This window comes from Bufo bufo, chromosome 3 (genome assembly GCF_905171765.1).
Source record: "Bufo bufo chromosome 3, aBufBuf1.1, whole genome shotgun sequence".
Lineage (NCBI taxonomy): Eukaryota > Metazoa > Chordata > Amphibia > Anura > Bufonidae > Bufo > Bufo bufo.
Window position 1 is genome coordinate 452,246,504 of NC_053391.1, and position 23,115 is coordinate 452,269,618.

General features: G+C 40.9%; 1 protein-coding gene across 2 annotated transcripts in view; it reads right to left on the reverse strand.

The window, feature by feature from the left end:
• Positions 1 to 23,115, reverse strand: part of GABRB3 (gamma-aminobutyric acid type A receptor subunit beta3) — a 328,007-nt gene that overhangs the window by 37,530 nt on the left and 267,362 nt on the right. For both annotated transcript variants that reach the window (XM_040421745.1, XM_040421746.1), the window contains exon 7: positions 10,492 to 10,644. In XM_040421745.1, the coding sequence (XP_040277679.1) occupies positions 10,492 to 10,644 (153 nt within the window). The remainder of the gene's footprint in view (positions 1 to 10,491; positions 10,645 to 23,115) is intronic.

The window sequence follows — 23,115 nt, forward strand, 5'->3', positions numbered from 1 at the left end:
GTGAAGCGCCGTCCAATGAGTTATGAAGCATTTGGCTGAATATGAGCAGATAATAATGCCCGAAACATTTCTTCAGAATTCATCCTGCTGCTTTTGTCAGCAGTCACATCATCAATAAATGCAAGAGAACCAGTTCTATTGGCAGCCATACATGCCCATGCCATGACACTACCACCACCATGCTTCATTGATGAGGTGGTATGCTTAGGATCATGAGCAGTTTCTTTCCTTCTCCATATTCTTCTCTTCCCATCACTCTGGTACAAGTTGATCTTGGTCTCATCTCTCCATAGGATGTTGTTCCAGAACTGTGAAGGCTTTTTTAGATATCGTTTGGCAAACTCTAATCTAGCCTTCCTGTTTTTGAGGCTCACCAATGGTTTACATCTTGTGGTGAACCCTCTGTATTCACTCTGGTGAAGTCTTCTCTTGATTGTTGACTTTGACACACATACACCTACCTCCTGGAGAGTGTTCTTGATCTGGCCAACTGTTGTGAAAGGTGTTTTTTTTCCCCAGGGAAAGAATTCTTCGGTCATCCACCACAGTTGTTTTCCGTGGTCTTCCGGGTCTTTTGGTGTTGCTGAGCTCACTGGTGCGTTCCTTCTTTTTAAGAATCTTCCAAACAGTTGTTTTGGCCCAGCCTAATGTTTTTGCTATCTCTCTGATGGGTTTGTTTTGTTTTTTCAGCCTCATGATGGCTTGCTTCACTGATAGTGACAACTCTTTGGATCTCATCTTGAGAGTTGACAGCAACAGATTCCAAATGTAATTAGCACACTTGAAATTAACTCTCGACCTTTTATCTGCTCATTGCAATTGGGATAATGAGGGAACAACACACACCTGGCCATGGAACAGCTGAGAAGCCAATTGTCCCATTACTTTTGGTCCCTTAACAAGTGGGAGGCACATATGCAAACTGTTGTAATTCCTACACCGTTCACCTGATTTGGATGTAAATACCCTCAAATTAAAGCTGACAGTCTGCAGTTAAAGCACATCTAGTTTGTTTCATTTCAAATCCACTGTGGTGGTGTATAGAGCCAAAAATCTTAGAATTGTGTCGATGTCCCAATATTTATGGACCTGACTGTACGTGGCTCTGCATGGGTAATGCTAGGCAGAGGCTTCCGCCTAACAGTGAGCCTGGTGAAGTCACTGGCACCAATGGATGGGCTTTAGTGCTGCCCTAGCCTGTAAAATGGCTAGGGCAGCACTAAAGCCCACCTATCAGTGTCGGTGATGTCACTGGGAACACTGCTAGGAAGAAGCCTACACCTAGCAGTGTAAAAAATATAAGAAAAACAGCTCTTGCCCTGTGCAATACAGCGCAGGACAAGGGAGAGCATCAGAGCATGAATTGCTCTGATTCTCATATCAGAGGGTCTGTCTGGTGAAAACGGGGATATGTCCGGGCTCAGCTCTGAACCCAGAAAACCCCTTTAAAAGTGATATACTTGAGAAATGTCCATATAGGTTAGAAGATCAAATTGCCTCCCCTTTCCATTATGTTGCCATGTTTTGCCACCCAGTGAAAAAGGGACATCAGGATTGGTTCTGGTTCCCACTGGTGCTCTTTCCATGACTTCATCCATGTGGAGAGGAGAATTTAGTTTCTGGCTACCTTAGAACAAAGGGAGTAGGACCTATCTAGGACTGAGCTCCCTCACTCCAAGGGCCCTATCGCAGTTGCATTGTGAATGTGTATGCACTTGACATCAGCGAAAGATTGCCTAGATCAGGGATGGCCAACCTGTGGCTCTCCAGCTCTTGCAAAACTACAACTCCCAGCATGCCCAGACAGCCTACAGCTATCAGCCTACAGCAGGGCATGGTGGGAATTGTAGTTTTACAACAGCTGGAGAGCCGCAGGTTGGCCAGCCCTGGCCTAGATGAACTCTATAATGATCATCTTGCTCGTGACAAATGAGCTGTTGCCCAGCAAGAGACCCATTTACTATTGCTTCACAGGGGCCATCTTCTGTCTATCTCAATCACTGGACCAACTACTGCTGTCTACGTAGATCATTGGATTCTAAGATTCAAGTGTCCCATAGCTATCACATGGCCTGCCTCTATTAGGCCTCATGCACACGACCGTATTTTGTTTCCGTGTCTGTTCCATTTTTATTGCGGATAGGATGCGGACCTATTCATTTCAATGGGTCCGCAAAAAACGCGGACAGCACACCGTGTGCTTTCCACATCAGTATGTCCGTTCCGTTGATCCGCAAAAAAAAAGTGCATGTCCTATTTTTTTCTAGTTTGCGGACAAGGATAGGCATTATTACAATGGATTCACAAAAAAAACGGATCTGCAAAAAAAACGGATGCCATACGGAACGTCATCCGTTTTTTTTGCGGATCCGCAATTTGCTGCCGCCAAATTGCACTGTGTAAACAAGGCCTAAAAATCAAGCATCTCCATAACTATTTACACATTAATCTTTTTTATGTGCACTATTTCTCCCAAGCTACAATATCTTTGCTCCAAAATACATTCAGTACTGCTGTTACTTGTCACAGCAAGCAATAACATAAAGCATGACGATTACACAGTTTATATGACGTTCCATTTATTTTTTAACACTGCTCTAGGTTATGTTGTGTCTGTCCTATACTGATCTGGGTTAAACTGATACAAAAACCTTTTTTATACTGAATAATGAACAATGCAAATTATAAGATCTAAATTTATGAATTTTCATAAAAATATGATGTGCTGCACAGATCTGCAATGCAAACATGCACACATTCATATGTGAGGCAGTAAAATGACAAATACTACCAGCAGGGATTGTTGATATTCAGACTATATAGCATTGCATTTTGCTAATGTTGGTATTATGTATTGTATAGTTAATTCTATTGTAAAACTGTCACTGCAAATGTAAACGATTTTGCCCGGCGCTGGCATTTTGTTAGCTTTTATTATGCTGTGTTTTCTTATCAATCTGTCACATGTTGGGAAGTTCTAATTAAGTTCATTCAGCACAGTGAGAAAACTGAATATTAAATATTACTGCTGCAGAAACTAGATTCTGTAGGAAATTACCAGGCTGAGCTATAAGTATTAAAGAGATCAATGATTCTAATTTACGGTTGTAAGTGACCTCGTGTGCCATAAATCATTGAAATGGTTCAGAAGTCGAAGAGATTAAATACAAGTCTTTGCTCAAAGACATATCCACGTAGGAACTACTGGTATTTGATATGCTAATTGTGTGACACATAGTGGGGCAGATTTACTAAGACTGGTATTTCATACGTTGGTCTTAGTATGAATTCTGCTGGAGTGTGTCACATTTAATAAGAGGCACAGGCCTCATGATAAATTTTGTGCATCCTCTGGTTGTCAGTGTGCCAGAAACTGAAATGTACGCCAGCTCGGCGTATATTTCAGCTATAATTTATGCCAATTTTTGTCGGAAATTATAGTAATTCTGTTGAGTTCTGGGAGGTGATGCTCCTCCCACTCAATCCCACCCACTTTATTCACCACTTTTGAAAAGAGAAATGTAAAAAGTTGCAAAGAACAATACAAATATGGCATGTAACACAGTTACATAGTTTATAAAGCTGAAAAAAGACACACTTCCATTCAGTTCAGCCTGTTATCCTGTAAATTGCATGTGTCATAATTTTTGTGGCTTAAACCCATTAATAAAACTGTCCGAGTGTACTTAAGTTAATTTGTGAACTTTGATGCATGCTGAGATGTCTTTTCCAAATCCAATTCCATGTTTTAGTTTTTAATATGGCTCATGAATTGTATAGTTCAGTCTTATAGTAAAACTAATTAAACTACCATATTTTTCGCCCCATAAGACGCACCCTCCCCCCCAAAGTGGGGGAAATTGTCCCTGCATCTTATGGGGTGAATAGTAATGAGCGCTTCCATTATGGAAGTGCTTATTAGTACCGGAGAACCAGGAAGCGGTTAAGGCTCTGTACATACCGCTTCCTGGTCCTCAGCTGTCGGCTGTGCAGTGGCTGCGCACAGTGTGAGGGCGCTCTGTGACCTCCCGCTGTGCGCGCTAGTTCACATCACAGCCGGCAGCAAGAGGAAGAAGATTGTGGGTGGAGAGGAGCAGGAAAGGTAAGTGTTTTTTTCATTTTGTGATCTGAGGCTGGGGGCTGCTGAATAATGGCTGGGGGCTGCTGAATAATGGCTGGGGGCTGCTGAATAATGGCTGGGGGTTGATTATATGACTGGGGGCTGATTATATGACTGGGGGCTGATTACATATATGACTGGGGGCTGATATGAGGCATGGAGGACTGATATGAGGCATGGGGGTCTCATCTGAGGTCTTATTGGGGGTCTTCTTTATATTGGGCTCTGATCTGAGTCTGATTGGGGATCATTCACATTGGGGTCTGAGCTGAGGTCTTATTAACTTTGGGGATTTGATTGGGACTGTGAGCTGAGGTCTGATTAATATTGGGGGTCTGATTGCTGATCTGATGACTAATAAAAAAATATTTTTTTCTTATTGTCCTCCTCTAAAACCTAGGTGCGTCTTATGGACCAGTGCGTCTTATAGGGCGAAAAGGACGGTAGATCACCATAACAAATATAAAACAACATCATCCTCCAAACTGCTTTCTTCTCCAAATTCCCTAAATCTTTCAATCCTTCAAGCATTGTGAGTTCATGAGAACTGGTGGATGTACATCAGTGCCCCTTACGGACACATCTTGAAAGCAGATAACACCTCTATGCTATGAACCCCACTCACTGTAAATGGTTAAAGATTAAATTAGTTTCTGCTTTTCAGATCATATTAGATGTGGGATGACAACATGGAGCTATATAGGTGAGATTTATCAAAACTACAGTAGTTCTTGCTGATAGCATCCAGTGTTTAGCTCTCATTTTCATTTTTTAAAAACCTCTGGAAAATAAAATAACATGAAATAATATATTCAATTACTATGGACAACTGCTACACTTCCCAGCATACTAGTTTTGCACTTTGCACACATTGGGTGTACAGCCGTGCAGGGCCGGGCCGACACAGAGGCTGGGGAGGCTCCAGCCTCAGGGCGCAGCTTGGGGTGGGCGGAAAAACAAACTTTTTTTTAATCACTTACTTGCCAGCAGCGCAGCGCTGCCGGGCGCCCTCCCCAGCCAGTGTTCACTCTAAGCTGCGCTTGTGTTAAGCCACAGATAGGAGCAGGAGGCTGCTGATTGGCCAGTATCAGCTAGCTGCCCTGCCATTGGTCCATCCTTTCACACCCCCTTCTCCCTGGAGCTGAACACAGCAGGAGGCAGGCGTTCTCACAGTGGATCATGTGACCATGAAGGAGCATGTGACCAGTGACGTCAGAGACCTCCTTCTAACAAATCCATTCTAGCATCTACCCAGCATGTATGGCAGGACTCTGCTGAGCAAAGACCATGTGCCCAGGTGAGGTGACCACAGAATTGCCCTGGCATCTGTCTGCTGCTGGAAGCTCAATGTGGAGCTTTATGAATGTAAAAACTAATACTCAAGAGGCTAAAGAAACCCTGCTTGTCTGCTTCTGACCCTAATCTTAACACATAACGTTCATTTGATTGCAATTTACTCTAACATCTAAAGGGATTTTTTTTTAAGCCTGCTGTTTCTCTAGATGACCATATGTTGATAGTAGTGTTAATAGAGTCTCAAAGGTCTGTAAAAATAGGGTAACTGCTTTTATAGACCCTTGAGACTCTATTAACACTACTATAAATATAAGGTCACCTAGAGAAAGAACAAGTTTTTAAAATATTTTTTTTTTCCTTTAGGTGTTAAAACATAACTTATTTGATTGCTTGAACACCTAAAGGAAAACAAATTAAAAACCTGCTGTTTCTCAAGATGACCTTATGTTGATAGCAGTGGTAATAGAGTCTGAAAGGTCTATAGAAGCAGTTACCCTATTTTTACAGACCCCGTCCATGAAACAGACAGACTACAGACATTGTCTCCGGCCCATCATGTAACCCCATCCTCACCCATGTCACATTTCTCCCCCTCCATTTGGTTGCTCTAACACCTAAAGAAAAAATAATAATTTAAAAAAAAACTGATGTTTCTCCAGATGATCTTATGCTAAAAGTCGTGGTAATAGAGTCTCAAAGGTCTATAGAAGCAGGTACACTATTTTTACAAACCTTTGAGACTCTATTAACACTACTGTCAACATCAGGTCATCTAGAGACACAGCAGGTTTTTAAAATGATTTTTCCTTTAGGTGTTACAGCAATCAAATGAAAGTTATGTTTTAACACCTAAAGGAAAAACATAATTAAAAAAACCTGCTGTTTCTCTAAATGACCTGATGTTGATAGTAGTGTTATTAGAGTCTCAAAGGTTTGTAAAAATTGTGTACCTGCTTCTATAGACCTTTGAGACTCTATTACCACGACTTTTAGCATAAGATCATCTGGAGAAACATCAGGTTTTTTAAATTATTATTTTTTCTTTAGGTGTTAGAGCAACCAAAAGGAGGGGGAGAAATGTGACATGGGTGAGGATGGGGTTACATGATGGGCCGGAGACAATGTCTGTAGTCTGTCTGTTTCATGGACGGGGAGAAATATGACATGGAGGGCTGATGGCTGACATGGGGGTCTGATCTGAGGCATTGGGGCTGTGCCTGTGAGCTGAGGTCTAATTAACATTGGGGGTCTGATGGCTGGTCTGACCTGAGGTGGAATGAAAAATATTGTTTCCTATTATCCTCCTCTAAAACCTAGGTGCGTCTTGGGGTGGGAGATGATTAATAACAAACATACATATCTAAATGGCGTGGGGGGGGCTTGCTTGAGTCATCTACTGATCAGTGATCATCAGAGCATTAGAGCTGCAGGAATAAATAACATCTAAATGTCTGGTGGGGTAGATGGGGGGAGGGGGGGCGCACTTGGGCAGCTCAGCCTCTGTTGGTGGTGGACCTTGTCCCAGCCCTGCAGCCGTGTCCTTCCTTATTTTTGTTCTTGGCTTCAACCTGCCACACAATGCCTACTTGTATGGCTGTGAATGACACCTACAGGGCTGCACTGTTACATGGAGGGAGTGAAAACAATGTAGCATTATGCATTGTTTTTGTGTTTGACGCAAATGCACTGGGGGTCATTACCTATAGCTCTACGCAGGGCCAAAATAAAAATTAAAGGGGTATTACAGTTAGTTTAAGGCCTCTTGCACACAACCGTATGTCTTTTTCTATATTTTGTGGTCCGTTTTTCATGGATCCATTGTTCAGTTTTATGTTTCCGTTGTGTCTCCGTTTCCGTTCCGTTTCTATTCCGTAGTTCCGCAAACAATCTCTGTATGGTTTCCGTATGCGATCCGTTGTTAGCGGATCGCAAACGGAAACATAAAATTTGTAATCATTACTGTAATGTACAGTAATGTTTTTAAACAATAAACACATTTGCAAAGTGGGCATGGTTCCGCAAAAAACATATTACATACGGATGTGTTCCGTATGCATTCCATATTTTTTGCTGACCCATTGACTTGAATGGAGCCACTGAACGTTGTTTGTGGACAATAATAGGACAAGTTCTATCTTTTAGCGGATCAGATATATGGAAACGGAATGCATACTGAGTACTCTAAGTTTTTTTTTTTTTGCGGAACCATTGAAATGAATGGTTCCGCATATGGACCGCAAATAGAACCCGCAAAAACGGAATGAAAACAGAATAAAAAAAACGTTAGTGTGCAAGAGGCTCAAGTTATCACCTAACTTTTGGATAGCCCCATATTCCCTGCAACCCCGGTTAAATGAGTGGCCAGACTAACATGTGCTGTATTCAGCTATCTCCAGAATTCCCATATAAATGAAGGGAATGGCCGCATGCATGCCCAACTGACTTTTTTGAACAGTAGTGTGCATAAAAGCAGTCCAAAATCATTATCCTGAAAAAACACTATATTTGTTAGAAGTGATATTTCAACTGTAGGAAGGCGCAAGGGACCGTCGTTGACAGAAGGTATGTGTCACCGAGGTTCCTGGCCTCGGTGGAGTAAGAGCCAGTTTTCATGTGTCAGCAGCAGTTGCTGTTTGACACCTTGCTATTTAGTATAGCTGTAAAAGCTGATCCGAGACGGCTCTTACTGGGAGTAGCAAAGTGCTGGGTGGGTGACTACTCCTCACGTTCCAGGCTAGGTTTTGAGAGGCCTATAAAAAGCAGCCAGCAGTGTCAGGTGGTGGTGATGATCTCTCTCTGACATTGGAGCTCTGGCAATCTCTGTGGGATCTAAGCCTTGTGCCAGGCTGGAGGCCCGAATTTGGGAGGACTGCTCTGTCCTGTGCTATGCCGACCCGGTGTGGATTAACACCCAAGATAAAAGGTGACTGTTTTTGCTGTATGAACTGTCTAGGTGTGAACGAACACCAAAACTGCAAATGGACGTACTGTTTTGTTGCCATAAGTGTGAATAAAACACTGCAGTTTTTGAGTTATAAACTGGTCTTTGCCTCTATACTGTGTCCGCTTGTCCTGTCTACCAGAGCGAATCCCCACATAACATATCAAAAAATTTATTTATAAGAGTAGTACAGTAATAAAAAAAACAGACCCCACAATTAGGACATGCATGCGGTTCATTCTGAGTAAATGAATCAATAATTCAAAAGGACTTGTTCAAAAAAATAGAAGTGATGAGTTAAATTGGTGAAGTAATTAATTCTGTGGAATAATAGGTGTCAATTTTGGTCCTTGTTTAAGGAGGGTCGCAAGTGTTGCATATGTTGGTTATGGTGCATTTCCTTCTGAAATACTGGTGAAAATAGGTGGTTCTAACTTCTAGACATTTTTCTGATGAAGAACATAATTTTATTAAAAGTTTTGAAGAGGGAAAAACATATAGAGAAATGCATGAAATTATAGGCTGCTCAGCTAAAATGATCTCAAATGCCTTGAAGTGGCAACCAAAATCTAAGGGTACTTTCACACTTGCGGCAGGACGGATCCGACAGGCTGTTCACCATGTCGGATCCGTCCTTCCGCTATTTTGCCGTGCCGCCGGACCGCCGCTCCGTCCCCATTGACTATAATGGGGACGAGGGGCGGAGCTCCGGCGCAGCACGGCGAAAGCCGCCGGACTAAAAAGTCCTGCATGTCCGAGTCAATGGGGACGGAGCGGCGGTCCGGCGAAATAGCGGAAGGAGGGATCCGACATGGTGAACAGCCTGTTGGATCCGTCCTGCCGCAAGTGTGAAAGTACCCTAAAATGGTTTGAAGAATAAAACAAATGCAAAAATGGCAAAGGCTCAGCCAATAATCACCTCCAGAAAGATCAAAAAAGATATAAAGTTACCAGTGAGTACTGATATAATCAGAAGATTAAGTGAAGCCAATTTTCCAGCAAGAACTCCCTGTAAAGTCCCATTGTTGGAAAAAATACATGTCATATGGGTAAAAATTTGCCAGAGATTCGAAGTCGATTCATTCATTGTCTCTGTAAGCATTAAAATGTATTGCCTATGTGTAGACAAGCTGTTTAACCTGAAGTTCCGCAAGACTTCGGTGAATTAATTCAGTATTCATTTCTGCATCCTTAAAAACATTTAAAATTAGGAATCTCTAGTTGGGTTTGGTACTGAGGTACAGCGGGTACCAAACCCAATGTTGGATTCCTACGTTTAAAAGATGCAGAAATTAATAACGAATTTATTCAGTGAAGTCTCGCATGACTTTGGGGGAAATAAAGTTTGGCTCCACGGAGCCAATACATTTTAATGCTGTACAGACCGAATCGACTTCGCATCGATGACCCGAAACTCGATTCCCTCCACGCTAATGGAGATATTTCTCATACCATGGTGTTGGGCCTATTTATTGCATATGAGGGATCAAGGATCAGTTTGAGTATATCAATATAGGAAATCATGTTGTTCTATGCTCCAGAAGAAATGCCATTGAAATGTCGTGTTTCAAAGCCACAATGACCCAAAACACACCAGTAAGCAAACAACATTTTGGTGGAAAACAAAGAAGATTGAGATAATGACGTGGCCAGCCCAATGCCCTGACCCAAGTCCCATAGAGAACTTGTGGGGTGACATAAAAAATGCGGTTTATGAGGCAAAATCCTCAAATTCCGAAGAACAGTGGAATGCAGTCCAATCATTCTGTACTGGAATACTCGTTCAGAGGTGCCAGAAGTTGGTTGACTACATGCAACACAGATGTCAAACAGTTCTCAGAAACAATGGTCATGTCACTAAATATTAGTTCAATAATTCAAAGTAATGTGAAATTTCAAACACTTTTACAGTTCATAAATTAAATTTTTGAGTTTAAAAAAAAAATGCTGGAAATGCTACTATTATATTAGTAAAATCATTTACCATTACATTGTACTGTATGTTTTTTTTTTTTTTTTTTACAGCAACCGCTTGTGAGGTCTGTACAGTGTATAAGGTTTGTTGGTTTAATCTAAAATCACCTTGGAGTTCAAGGACTGCTTTTAAGTGCATGAATACAAAATGATACCATACCAAGGGCAACTCTTGCTGCTGATGCATCATAGTTTATCCAAAACGATACCCAGGATAATATAGTAATCAGAATAGACGGCATATAGGTCTGAAGTATAAAGTACCCAATATTTCTTTTCAATTTGAAGCTCAGGGAGAGTCTGGGATAGGAGCCTGAAAAGAAAAAGAAAAAGAGAAAATGAGACTTTAGTAACAGTGGTCTTCATTATGAAACACAAGAAATCCAAATCTGCTGTTTTTAAATGTGTATTTAAAAGATGTCTGAAGTGTGCCGGGTCGAGACTACGAATTAGTTCTCTACACAGAATGCCTGTCATACCAAGTAATTCTCTAGCATTTTTCAAGTAAACAACACTTAGGAATATGATAAATGTGTGCATATGCTATTTCATTACAGTACTGCCATTGCCTTCTCCTAAGGAAATATTGCATTCCTCAGAAGGGATGCTACTTATTTAAAACATTTGCCCAGAGAAAAATGTGCACAGAGCATGACTAAAATCCACTAGTCAGCCTCGAAGCAACTTAAGGGTATTTTAACACGACATAGCAGTTCCATAAATACTGTTATATTTTAACAGACATCTGGCAATTTAAATTCAAAGCAATTTCAAAAGTTTGAAATTAATTGAAAGTAATGAAAACTTTCATTTGTTTTCTACAAGATTTTTTATGCAGGATAATAGGTGAAGGGATTGCATTTTATACCGTCGTGTTCTCCTAACATGTTCCAAAAATAAATTTCCATGGGAAGACATAATTAAAGGTTTTTCACTAATACTAGCTGTGTGGTCAATGATGTTTATCTCAGTTTTTTCTTCTTACAGACCATAGGAAGTCCTAAAACATACAGTCCTGATCAAAAGTTTAAGACCACTTGAAAAATGGCAAAAAATCATATTTAGCATGGCTGGATCTTAACAAGGTTCCAAGTAGAGCTTCAACATGCAACAAGAAGAAATGGGAGTGAGACAAAACATTTTTTGAGCATTCAATTTAATGAAAACAACGAATAAACTGAAACAGGCTGTTTTTCAGCTGATCAAAAGTTTAGGACCACACCTCCAAAAAAAAACTAAACCCCCCAAAACAGAAATCCAATTTCCAAACATGAACTCAGTAATGAGTAGCTCCGCCGTTATTGTTTATCACTTCCAAAATTCGTTTCGGCATGCTTGATGCAAGCGTTTCCATGAGGTGAGTGGAAACATTTCTCCAAGTGGTGAAGATGGCCGCACGAAGGTCATCTACTGTCTGGAACTGTTGTCCATTTTTGTAAACTTCCTTTGCCATCCATCCCCAAAGGTTCTCAATTGGATTTAGATCAGGGGAACACGCAGGATGGGGCCAAAAGAGTGATGTTATTCTCCTGGAAGAAGTCCCTTGTCCTGCAGGCATTGTGTACTGTATCGTTGTCCTGTTGAAAAACCCAGTCGTTACCACACAGACGAGGGTCCTCAGTCATGAGGAATGCTTTCTGCAACATCTGGACATAGCCAGCGGCCGTTTGACGCCCCTGCACTTCCTGAAGCTCCATTGTTCCACTGAAGGAAAAAGCACCACAGACCATTATGGCGCCCCCTCCACTGTGGCACGTAGAAAACATCTCAGGTGGGATCTGCTTGTCTTGCCAGTAACGTTGTAAACCATCAGGACCATCAAGGTTACATTTTTTCTCATCAGAGAATAAAACTTACTTCCACCTTTGAATGTCCCATGTTTGGTGCTCTCTTGCAAAGTCCAAATGAGCAGTTCTGTGGCGTTCAAGGAGACGAGGTCTTTGAAGACGTTTTTTGTTTTTGAAGCCCTTCAGTCTCAGATGCCGTCTGATGGTTATGGGGCTGCAGTCAGCACCAGTAAGGGCCTTAATTTGGGTTGAGGATCGTCCAGTGTCTTGACGGACAGCCAATTGGATCCTCCGGCTCAGTGCTGATAAAATTTTTGGGGTCTTCCACTTGACTTTTTTGTTCGCTAACCCTCAGGATCATTTAAGAAATTCCAAATGACTGTCTTACTGCGTCCCACCTCAGCAGCGATGGCGCACTGTGAGAGACCCTGCTTATGCAGTTCACCAACCTTACCACGTTCAAAAAGGGAGAGTTTTTTTGCCCTTGCCATCACAACGTGTGACTACCTGACAGAAAATGACAATGAATCCACATCTTTGCACAGATTTGGCCTTTTAAAAGGTATGTGGTCCTAAAATTTGGATCAGCTGAAAATAGCCTGTTTCAGTTTAATCGTTATTTTCAATTAATTGAATGCTTAAAAAATGTTTTGTCTCACTCTCATTTCTTCTTGTTGGAACCTTGTTGAGATCTAACAATGTAAAATATGATTTTTTGCCATTTTTCAAGTGGTCTTAAACTTTTGATCAGGACTGTATTATTAAAGGAATTGCCGAATCCTAGTTTTAACCACCTCAGCTCCCCTAGCTTAAACACCCTTAATGACCAGACCACTTTTTACACTTCTGCACTACACTACTTTCACGGTTTATTGCTCGGTCATGCAACTTACCACCCAAATGAATTTTTCCTCCTTTTCTTCTCACTAATAGAGCTTTCATTTGGTGGTATTTCATTGCTGCTGACATTTTTACTTTTTTTGTTATTAATGTAAATCTAACGATTTTTTTGCAAAAAAATGACATTATTCACTTTCAGTTGTAAAATTTTGCAAAAGAAACGACATCCATATATAATTTTTTCTCTAAATTTATTGTTCTACATGTCTTTGATTAAAAAAAAAAGGTTTGGGTAAAAAAAAAAATGGTTTGGGTAAAAGTTATAGCGTTTACAAACTATGGTACAAAAATGTGTATTTCCGCTTTTTGAAGCAGCTCTGACTTTCTGAGCACCTGTCATGTTTCCTGAGGTTCTACAATGGCCAGACAGTACAAACACCCCACAAATGACCCCATTTCGGAAAGTAGACACCCTAAGGTATTCGCTGATTGGCATAGTCAGTTCCTAGAATTTTTTATTTTTTGTCACAAGTTAGCGGAAAATGATGATTTTTTTTCTTACAAAGTCTCATATTCCACTAACTTCTGACAAAAAATAAAAACTTCCATGAACTCACTATGCCCATCAAGAAATACCTGGGGGTTTCTTCTTTCCAAAATGGGGTCACTTGTGGGGCAGTTATACTGCCCTGGCATTTTAGGGGCCCGAATGCGTGAGAAGTAGTTTGAAATCAAAATCTGTAAAAAATGACCGGTGAAATCCGAAAAGTGCTCTTTGGAATGTGGGCCCCTTTGCCCACCTAGGTTGCAAAAAAGTGTCACACATCTGGTATCGCCGTACTCGGGAAAAGTTGGGCAATGTGTTTTGGGGTGTCATTTTACATATACCCATGCTGGGTGAGATAAATATCTCGGTCAAATGCCAACTTTGTATAAAAAAATGGGAAAGTTGTCTTTGCCAAGATATTTCCGTATGTTTTTTACGGATCCACGGATACATGGATCGGATCCGCAAAACACATACGGACATCTGAATGGAGCCTTATAGGGGGGTGATCAATGACAGAGGGGTGATCAGGGAGTCTATATGGGGTGATCACCCCCCTGTCATTGATCACCCCCCTATAAGGCTCCATTCAGATGTCCGTATGTGTTTTGCGGATCCGATCCATGTATCCGTGGATCCGTAAAAAACATACAGACGTTTGAATGGAGCCTTACAGGAGGGTGATCAATGACAGGGGGGTGATCAGGGAGTCTATATGGGGTGATCACCCCCCTGTCATTGATCACCCCCTATAAGGCTCCATTCAGATGTCCGTATGTGTTTTGCGGATCCGATCCATGTATCCGTGGATCTGTAAAAATCATATGGATGTCTGAATGGAGCCTTACAAGGGGGTGATCAATGACAGGGGGGTGATCAATGACAGGGGGGTGATCAGGGAGTCTATATGGGGTGATCAGGGGTTAATAAGGGGTTAATAAGTGACGGGAGGGGTGTAGTGTAGTGGTGTTTGGTGCTACTTATTACTGAGCTGCCTGTGTCCTCTGGTGGTCGATCCAAGCAAAAGGGACCACCAGAGAACCAGGTAGCAGGTATATTAGACGCTGTTATCAAAACAGCGTCTAAAATACCTGTTAGGGGTTAAAAAAATCGCATCTCCAGCCTGCCAGCGAACGATCGCCGCTGGCAGGCTGGAGATCCACTCGCTTACCTTTCCATCCTGTGAATGCACGTGCCTGTGTGCACGCGTTCACAGGAAATATCGTGTCTCGCGAGATGACGCACGGATGCGTCCAGGAGGAATGAATTGACCGCCTCCAGGACGCATCCGTGCGTTAGGCGGTCGGGAGGTGGTATGGCACACAATAGTTAATACCTATATTGGATGATTACCCACTATTTCTTTTCCACAAATCTGGCTCCTTGGCTGGTCTTAAGCTCATCTTCATTAGGGCACAGCTGTGGTCTGTGACTACAGTTTAGCTACACTGGTTACAGGATGTCTAAGGTAGTCTGAGGTTGAGGCTACTGGTTTCTCCCTTCCCTTGCAGCTCTGCATCTCCACAATTCTATGAACACAATTCTAGAACAGACACACTCAGTTATTATAAAACACAAATTAATGAGCCAGTGGTTAGCAAAAGATGACTATTATGTAACTATCACACAATTTTTTTTTAAAAGATGATTTTAACTGATCATGTTGAGTCTGAATTTCTGCGCGATGTACAATATTAATACTTAATAAAGCCTTATTCACAAGTGTTTTGGTCATAGATTTCCATCAGTGACTGGGAGCCAAATCCAGGATTGGAGCCTACATAGACATAAGGGATAATGGAAGGATCTGCACCCTTTCTGTGTTTAGAGCCGCACCTGGTTTGGGTTCAAAATCACTGATGGAAATCACTAGTGTTGAGCAAAGTCCTCAAAAATTCGATTCCGCGCTTCAAAAATGTTTACAAAAAAAGTGTGTATTTCTTTCTAAGTAGTGGGTGCAATGACTGGGACTGTTGATTGCGCTGCTCCCCGTCATTGTACCCCTCAGATGCCGTGTTTATTGTTGACCGTTGCATCTGAAATTAATATTAAGTTATATAAAAAAAAATAATCATACTTACCTCATCTATTTGACTGCGAAGAGCCCATCACCACAATCTTGATTGAAGATCCAGCGCAAAATCTAATTGTCATTTTTGCATATTTTTTTCCTCAAATGCTAAAAATATGGGTTTCATAAATGTAGTTTTCAAGGACTGGAAAACTATGGTTACTTTCTTTCAAAAACAGCAAAGGTTCATGGGTTGTGTGTTTCACAGCTTTACGTCAATGGAGCTGAGTTGACACAACCATGAATAGATGTGCTGTTTTGGGAAGAAAGAAGCCATTTTTTTCTATTCCTGTGTTCAAGCACACGGCTGTAGTTTCTATCCACATCTGATCCACGTTTTTGTTGGATCGGATGTGTACCCACTCATCTCAAATCCGCAAATCTGTTCCGGGTCCCAGCAAAAAAAATAGAATATGTTCTACTCTTGTCCGTTTTGAGGACAAGGATAGGACATGTCTGCAGGAGTTTAAAAAAATGGCGGCATGCACTCAGCCGGTATCTGTGTTTTGCGACTCCGTGATTTGCGGACCTCGAAAAAAGGCCGTGTGCATGAGCCCTTAATTAGATATATGCAAAAAAGTCTCAGATAGGCAAACTAGCAAACTCCCACATAGCTCATCTCTAACCCTAATGAATCTTTGAGAAAACTGACAACAAACTGATATTGAAGTAGCCTTTCTGTCAAATTCTGGAAAGAGAAGGCAAGTCTTTGAGCATGTACTTTGTCCTTGACAGAAGAATCAGTAGAATAACTGATGCACAATTATTGTTTAAGTGTAAAGTATGCTATAAGATGGGCTAGAAAAATTTAATAAACTATTTGTTTTTTATTTTTTTGGGGGGAGAGTGAGTGAGGAAAGCCTGTATTCAGTAGGAATGCCCTTTGGATTTTGATGGGTGAATACACGGTTTCCAAATGACCTTAATTATAGGAGCGACCTCACTGAAAAAAACAGCAATATCAAACAACACCTGTCTCCTAGCAAGCTTGACCACCAAAAGTAGACTTTTATGACCCATAAAGTCATACGACTGAAAAAACAATAGTTTAGCATAGATGTTGTTCTCTGCACTAATATAATTTTGGCAAGTAACATTAAAGAATCAATATAACTAGACAGAGGGATTTTAAACAAAGATAAGTAAAAGATGTCCATAAAAAGAAACTAGTAAGTACTTAAAGGGGTTTGTTCATCTCATTGATGGCATATTCTAGCGAATATGGGACCTGCTTTCATCTCCAGAACAGGGCCCCCGAAGTGGAGAGCACACATTTCATGCGTAGCTTGCTCTTTATTCATTGCTATGGGAGTTCCAAAAATAGGCAAGCCAGCGCTCATAGCGGTGAATAGTGAGCGCACTGTGCATGCACGCCACCTCTTCACTCACCTCTAGAGGACTTCTGAAAATAGCTGAGCCATCACTCACTTAATTTGGAAACTCCCATAGCAGTAAACGAAGAGTGGTCACGCTAGCACTCCTTTACTTTCGGGGGCTCGTTCTGGAGATAGGAGCAGATCCCAGAGGTGGGACCCACACCTATCCAACACTGACATCATATCCTAGTGATATGCCATCAATGTCTGAGATGTGAATTCTAGAAATACTCAGCTTCCAGAAACAGAGTTGGGGAGGGCGGGTTGGTTGTCCTGTATGTTTTGAATGTCATGCAACTAAAAGGAATTTGGAACATGCTTTGTTTGCTGCTATCAGTCTCCTTCACCTTATTACCATTATGGGCAATGCTGATTGGTTGATGGTAACGAATACAAAGCTCCACACAATGTAACTATCAGTTGGATGAGATAGCCTCCAAACTCCGATTTTGGATGCTCTATTTAGCACTCACTAATTTAATCCTTTATTGAAATCTTAGATTCTGTTCACATTTTAATTGGAGCTTTCGTTAGGAGTTTCAGTTGGAAATTCCATCATATTTGAAGGGATAAAATAGGTTGAAGGGTTGAAGTGATGAATAAATTATAAGTCAATGGATCCGCTGGACACTGCCGATGTCTGTCATAGGACAGATCCATGGCTCCAATAGTTTTGTTTTTCTGATCCTGCGACTGAGAAGAAATACTTACTTTTTATCAGAAATTTGAATAGAACTTAATCAATGTTACACCATAACACAGATTTATATATGACCATTTTGTCAAGAGACACAAATAATTAGATCTGGGCATGGTGGTCTTGGTAAATAATGTTTGAAAATAAACCTCAAAATAAAGTGCAGCATGACCTTATTCAGTATTTACTCCATGAATCTTCAGCAAAACTAAGATAGAATAGTGAAGGACCACATTTTATGTAGCAATTTCAGTATAACTATAGCTTTCTATGTATGGCTATAAAAGGTTAGCACTGCCGGCCTTAGCTAGCCATTGAAGCACATGATTAATTGCTATCTCTGAAAATGGTAAGATTCTATTTTCCCTCAGGTCATTATGATACAATAGTAATCTTTTCTCTCTTGCTCTGTTATGTAACCTAGAAACTCACATCCTCTATTTGCCAGATTCCTCAGCAATCAACCATTTATCCTAAAAAGGAAACAATGCCCAAATAATAACTATTCTTCTTCTTGTTCTTCTGTGAGAGGTGATGCTATCTTTTTTTGCTTTTAGAATACATTAAAAAAAACTGGAAGAGCAGGGATATGCAAACAATGGCATATATATATATATATATATATATATATATATATATATATATATACGGTAAATCACTTTCACTGCATCATTTTACAGTATTAGATTTTTACTTAAAGGGGTTCTAATAAAATAAAATTACTTAAAATACTTCAATTTTACTTTCTTATAAATATATTCCTGAATACCTTTCATTAGTTATAATGGCTCGTTTTTGTCTAGGGGGCAATCAAGGAAAATAAAATGGCCCCCATCCTATTAGTGTACACAAAACCTGTCCTAATCACACAGCTGGATAAGTTACTTCACACCACTGAGGTAAAGAACAGCCTCATCCTCCTCTCTAGAGCATTATGATCCTGAATACAGATGATAAGATCTTCAGCTCAATCTCTGTAGGAATGGAATTCATGTGGTGACAGCTAAAGTAAAGAGAGAAGGGACTTTGTGTGTGGCTAATGAGCAACAGCAACATTTGTATGTAGTTGGCTACATTATGACAGTCTGCCCTGTCCGTCCTCTCTGTACTTCATGTCTCCTCATGAACTCCATTCCTACAGAGATTCAGCTGAAGATCTTATCAGCTGTATTCAGGATCATAATCCCTGACAAGTAGGAGAGGAGGATGAAGCAGCTCTTTAGCTCAGTGTTGTGAAATTGTCCTGCTGTGTGATTAGGACAGGTTGTACTAATAGGATGGGGGACATTTTATTTTCCTTGGTAATTGCTCCCTAGACAAAATAAACCATTATAACTAAAGAAAGGTATTTGGTATTTTCAGTGATTTTATTTTATTAATTCCAAGAGAACCCCTTTAAATAAAAACTATAAATACTGTACATACTATAAAATGGTGAAAGTTTTTTTGTTTTTGTTTTAATTTGGAAGCATAAAGAGATGGCATCACCTATAAGGAGAGTTATTATTTGGGTATTGTTTCCCTTTTAGGATAAATTGTTGATTGCTGTGGAACCTGGCAAATAGATGATGTGAGTTTCTAGGTTACATAACAGAGCAAGAGCGAGAAAGGATTGCTATTGTATAGTAATAAGGAATATATTTAGAATAAAGTAATATTTAAGTATTTCGAGGGATTTTATTTTATGAATTTCTCAAGAACCCCTTTAATAGCGTTAAAACAGTTTATTAAGGAGTGCTCAAGTTATTTGACAGGATACCATATTTTTCGCCCAATAAGATACACTTCCCGCCCCCCCCAATGGCAGTGCGTCTTATGGGGCGAAAACTGCCATTTACACTGATACATCACCGACCGCGATGCTGCACAGCGCAGCCAGCGGTGTATCAGCAGGGAGGGAGGAGGGGTGGTGGCTGGCATCTGGTGTTGTAATGGCAGAGGGGCCCAGTGCAGTCACTGTATTCTATTTCACCGTACCCCGCTCACTGTAGTATTAATAGGTAACGTGTAGGCATGGGCGCTGTTTCAAACTATAGTAATCCTCTGCAGAATAGAGAAATCCATGTAGAACGGTACTTACTTAAAACTCCTGTAGGCAGGCCAGGTGGGCGGCGGCAGCGTAACGTCATTCACTATGTCATGCGCCTGCTCCTCCAACTTTATGAATGAAGCAGGCGGAGCAGGCACGTGACGTAGTGAATGACGTTACACTGCCGCCGCCCGCCCAGCCTGCCTAAAGGAGTTTCAAGTGCGTATCGTACCATGGATTTCTCTATGCTGCAGAGGATTACTATAGTTTAAAACAGCGCCCTTGCCTACACGTTACCTATTAATACTACAGTGAGCAGGGCCGGGTGTAATAGAATACAGTGACTGCACCGGGCCCTGCTGTCATTACAACACCAGATGCTGGCCCCCACCCCCTGTATTGGGGGTCATTCACTATTTTACACAGGGACACTGTTATGGGGGATCTGTGGATGACATTGTTATGGAGGGGGAATCTATAGAGGACACATATATAGCATAAGATGATATATATGTGTCATCCACAGATACCCCCCATAGCAGTGTCATTCACATATCCCCCCCATAACAGTGTCATCCACAGATCCCCCCATAACAGAGCCATCTACAGATCCCCATAACAGTGCCATCCACAGATCCCTCATTACAGTGTCATCCACAGATCCTCCATAACAGTGCCATACACAGATCCCCCATAACAGTGTCATCCAAAGATCCCCCATAATAGTGTCATCCACAGACCACCATTAGCTCAAAACCCACCAAAAGCACACCTTTTGGTTAAAAACATTTTTTTTCTTATTGTCTTCCTCTAAAACCTAGGTGCGTCTTATGGGCCGGTGCATCTTACAGGGCAAAAAATATGGTAATTATGTTTTATCTGAGAAATGCTTCTGCCATTACTTCGCAGTGCAACAAATGTAATGGCACTGATTATCACTTTAGCACCAGGCCAATTTTAATTTTTTCATTTTAGTTCTTCTCCCCCACCTTCCAATGGGAATAAAGCCTGTTTCACACTGCGGCATATCTTCTGGCTGGCTGTGCCGGCAGTGTGAAACAGGTCAAACTTTTTTTTTACTTTTCCATTCTTATAGGTCTATACGAGCTTGTTTCTTGCAGGACAACTTGTATGTTTTAAAGATGCTATTCAGTTTACCATTTCTTGTATTAAAAATGGGGAAAAAAGTATTTGTGGGGTGAAAATAATACAATTCTATCATTGATTTTTTGGGTTTTGTTTTTATGGTATTTACGGTGTGTTAAAAATGGCATGATGACCTCTGTTCCACTATTAAAAAAATGTATTATAACGTTTTATATTTATGTCTATACAGTTGTGTAAGGACTTGCTGAGATGATCTCTAGCTTTCATTGGTACCACTTTGGGAGCAAGGTGATCAAGAAAAATATGATTCAGACATTTTTATTTTATTTTTTTCCATTATGGTGTTCACTGTATGGGATAAAACCGTTTATAGATCGGATATTTTCAGACTCAAGGAACACCTCTAGGTAGAACTACAGATAACATACTGTAAATCTACAATGAGATGTGTAGCAAATTACAGATTCATTTCTGCTGCTATGTCTTTTTCTGGAAATAATAGCAATTACTTTATCTGTGCAGTCACTCACTATAGCTGCTGGAAATTATGATAGTTTTTTCTTTACTCTATAGTATTAGCATATTATAAAACAAACAACTAAGGCCCTTTGACATAAAAGGTCCTCCATCATGATTCCCTCTAAAGCAGTACAAAAAGCCAAAAACACCCCAATGACATTGATAGTTAGTTACAGTGGACATTCCCCTGCACTGGATAGAAGCACTTTTCTGTATGGCTATATGTATGACAGTACACAACCTGAACACAGTGGTCTGGATAACATTTTTTAGAAATCTCTTTATGTGTAAACCATTACAACCTCAGTAAGTAATCATCAATTTGATGGCATGTGCAGAACCTAGGTAACTAGCGTCTGGTCACTAGAGATGAGAAAATTTGTGAAAATGTTTGGGGAGATTTATCAAACTGGTGTAAGGTAGAACTGGCTTAGTTGCCCATAGCAAACCATCAGATTCCACCTTTCATTTTGGAGAGCTCCTTTGGAAAATCAAAGATGGAATCTGATTGGTTGCTATGAACAACTAAGCCAGTTCTAATTTACACCAGTTTGATAAATGAACCCAGTTGTTTAACAAGTGTTTTGCTTATGGTCACATATTCTACAGTCGTGGCCAAAAGTTTTGAGAATTACATAAATATTGGAAATTGGAAAAGTTGCTGCTTATGTTTTTATAATAGCAATTTGCATATACTCCAGAATGTTATAAAGAGTGATCAGATGAATTGCATAGTCCTTCTTTGCCATGAAAATTAACTTCATCCCAAAAAAACCTTTCCACTGCATTTCATTGCTGTCATTAAAGGACCTGCTGAGATCATTTCAGTAATCGTCTTGTTAACTCAGATGAGAATGTTGACGAGCACAAGGCTGGAGATCATTATGTCAGGCTGATTGGGTTAAAATGGCAGACTTGACATGTTAAAAGGAGGGTGATGCTTGAAATCAGTGTTCTTCCATGTTAACCATGGTGACCTGCAAAGAAACGCGTGCAGCTATCATTGCGTTGCATAAAAATGGCTTCACAGGCAAGGATATTGTGGCTACTAAGATTGCACCTCAATCAACAATTTGTAGGATCATCAAGAACTTCAAGAAAAGAGGTTCAATTCTTGTTAAGAAGGCTTCAGGGCATCCAAGAAAGTCCAGCAAGCGCCAGGATCGTCTCCTAAAGAGGATTCAGCTGCGGGATCGGAGTGCCACCAGTGCAGAGCTTGCTCAGGAATGGCAGCAGGCAGGTGTGAGCGCATCTGCACGCACAGTGAGGCGAAGACTTTTGGAAGATGGCCTGGTGTCAAGAAGGGCAGCAAAGAAGCCACTTCTCTCCAAAAAAAACATCAGGGACAGATTGATCTTCTGCAGAAAGTATGGTGAATGGACTGCTGAGGACTGGGGCAAAGTCATATTCTCCGATGAAGCCTCTTTCCGATTGTTTGGGGCATCTGGAAAAAGGCTTGTCCGGAGAAGAAAAGGTGAGCGCTACCATCAGTCCTGTGTAATGCCAACAGTAAAGCATCCTGAGACCATTCATGTGTGGGGTTGCTTCTCATCCAAGGGAGTGGGCTCACTCACAATTTTGCCTAAAAACACAGTCATGAATAAAGAATGGTACCAAAACACCCTCCAACAGCAACTTCTTCCAACAATCCAACAACAGTTTGGTGAAGAACAATGCATTTTCCAGCACGATGGAGCACCGTGCCATAAGGCAAAAGTGATAACTAAGTGGCTCGGGGACCAAAACGTTGACATTTTGGGTCCATGGCCTGGAAACTCCCCAGATCTTAATCCCATTGAGAACTTGTGGTC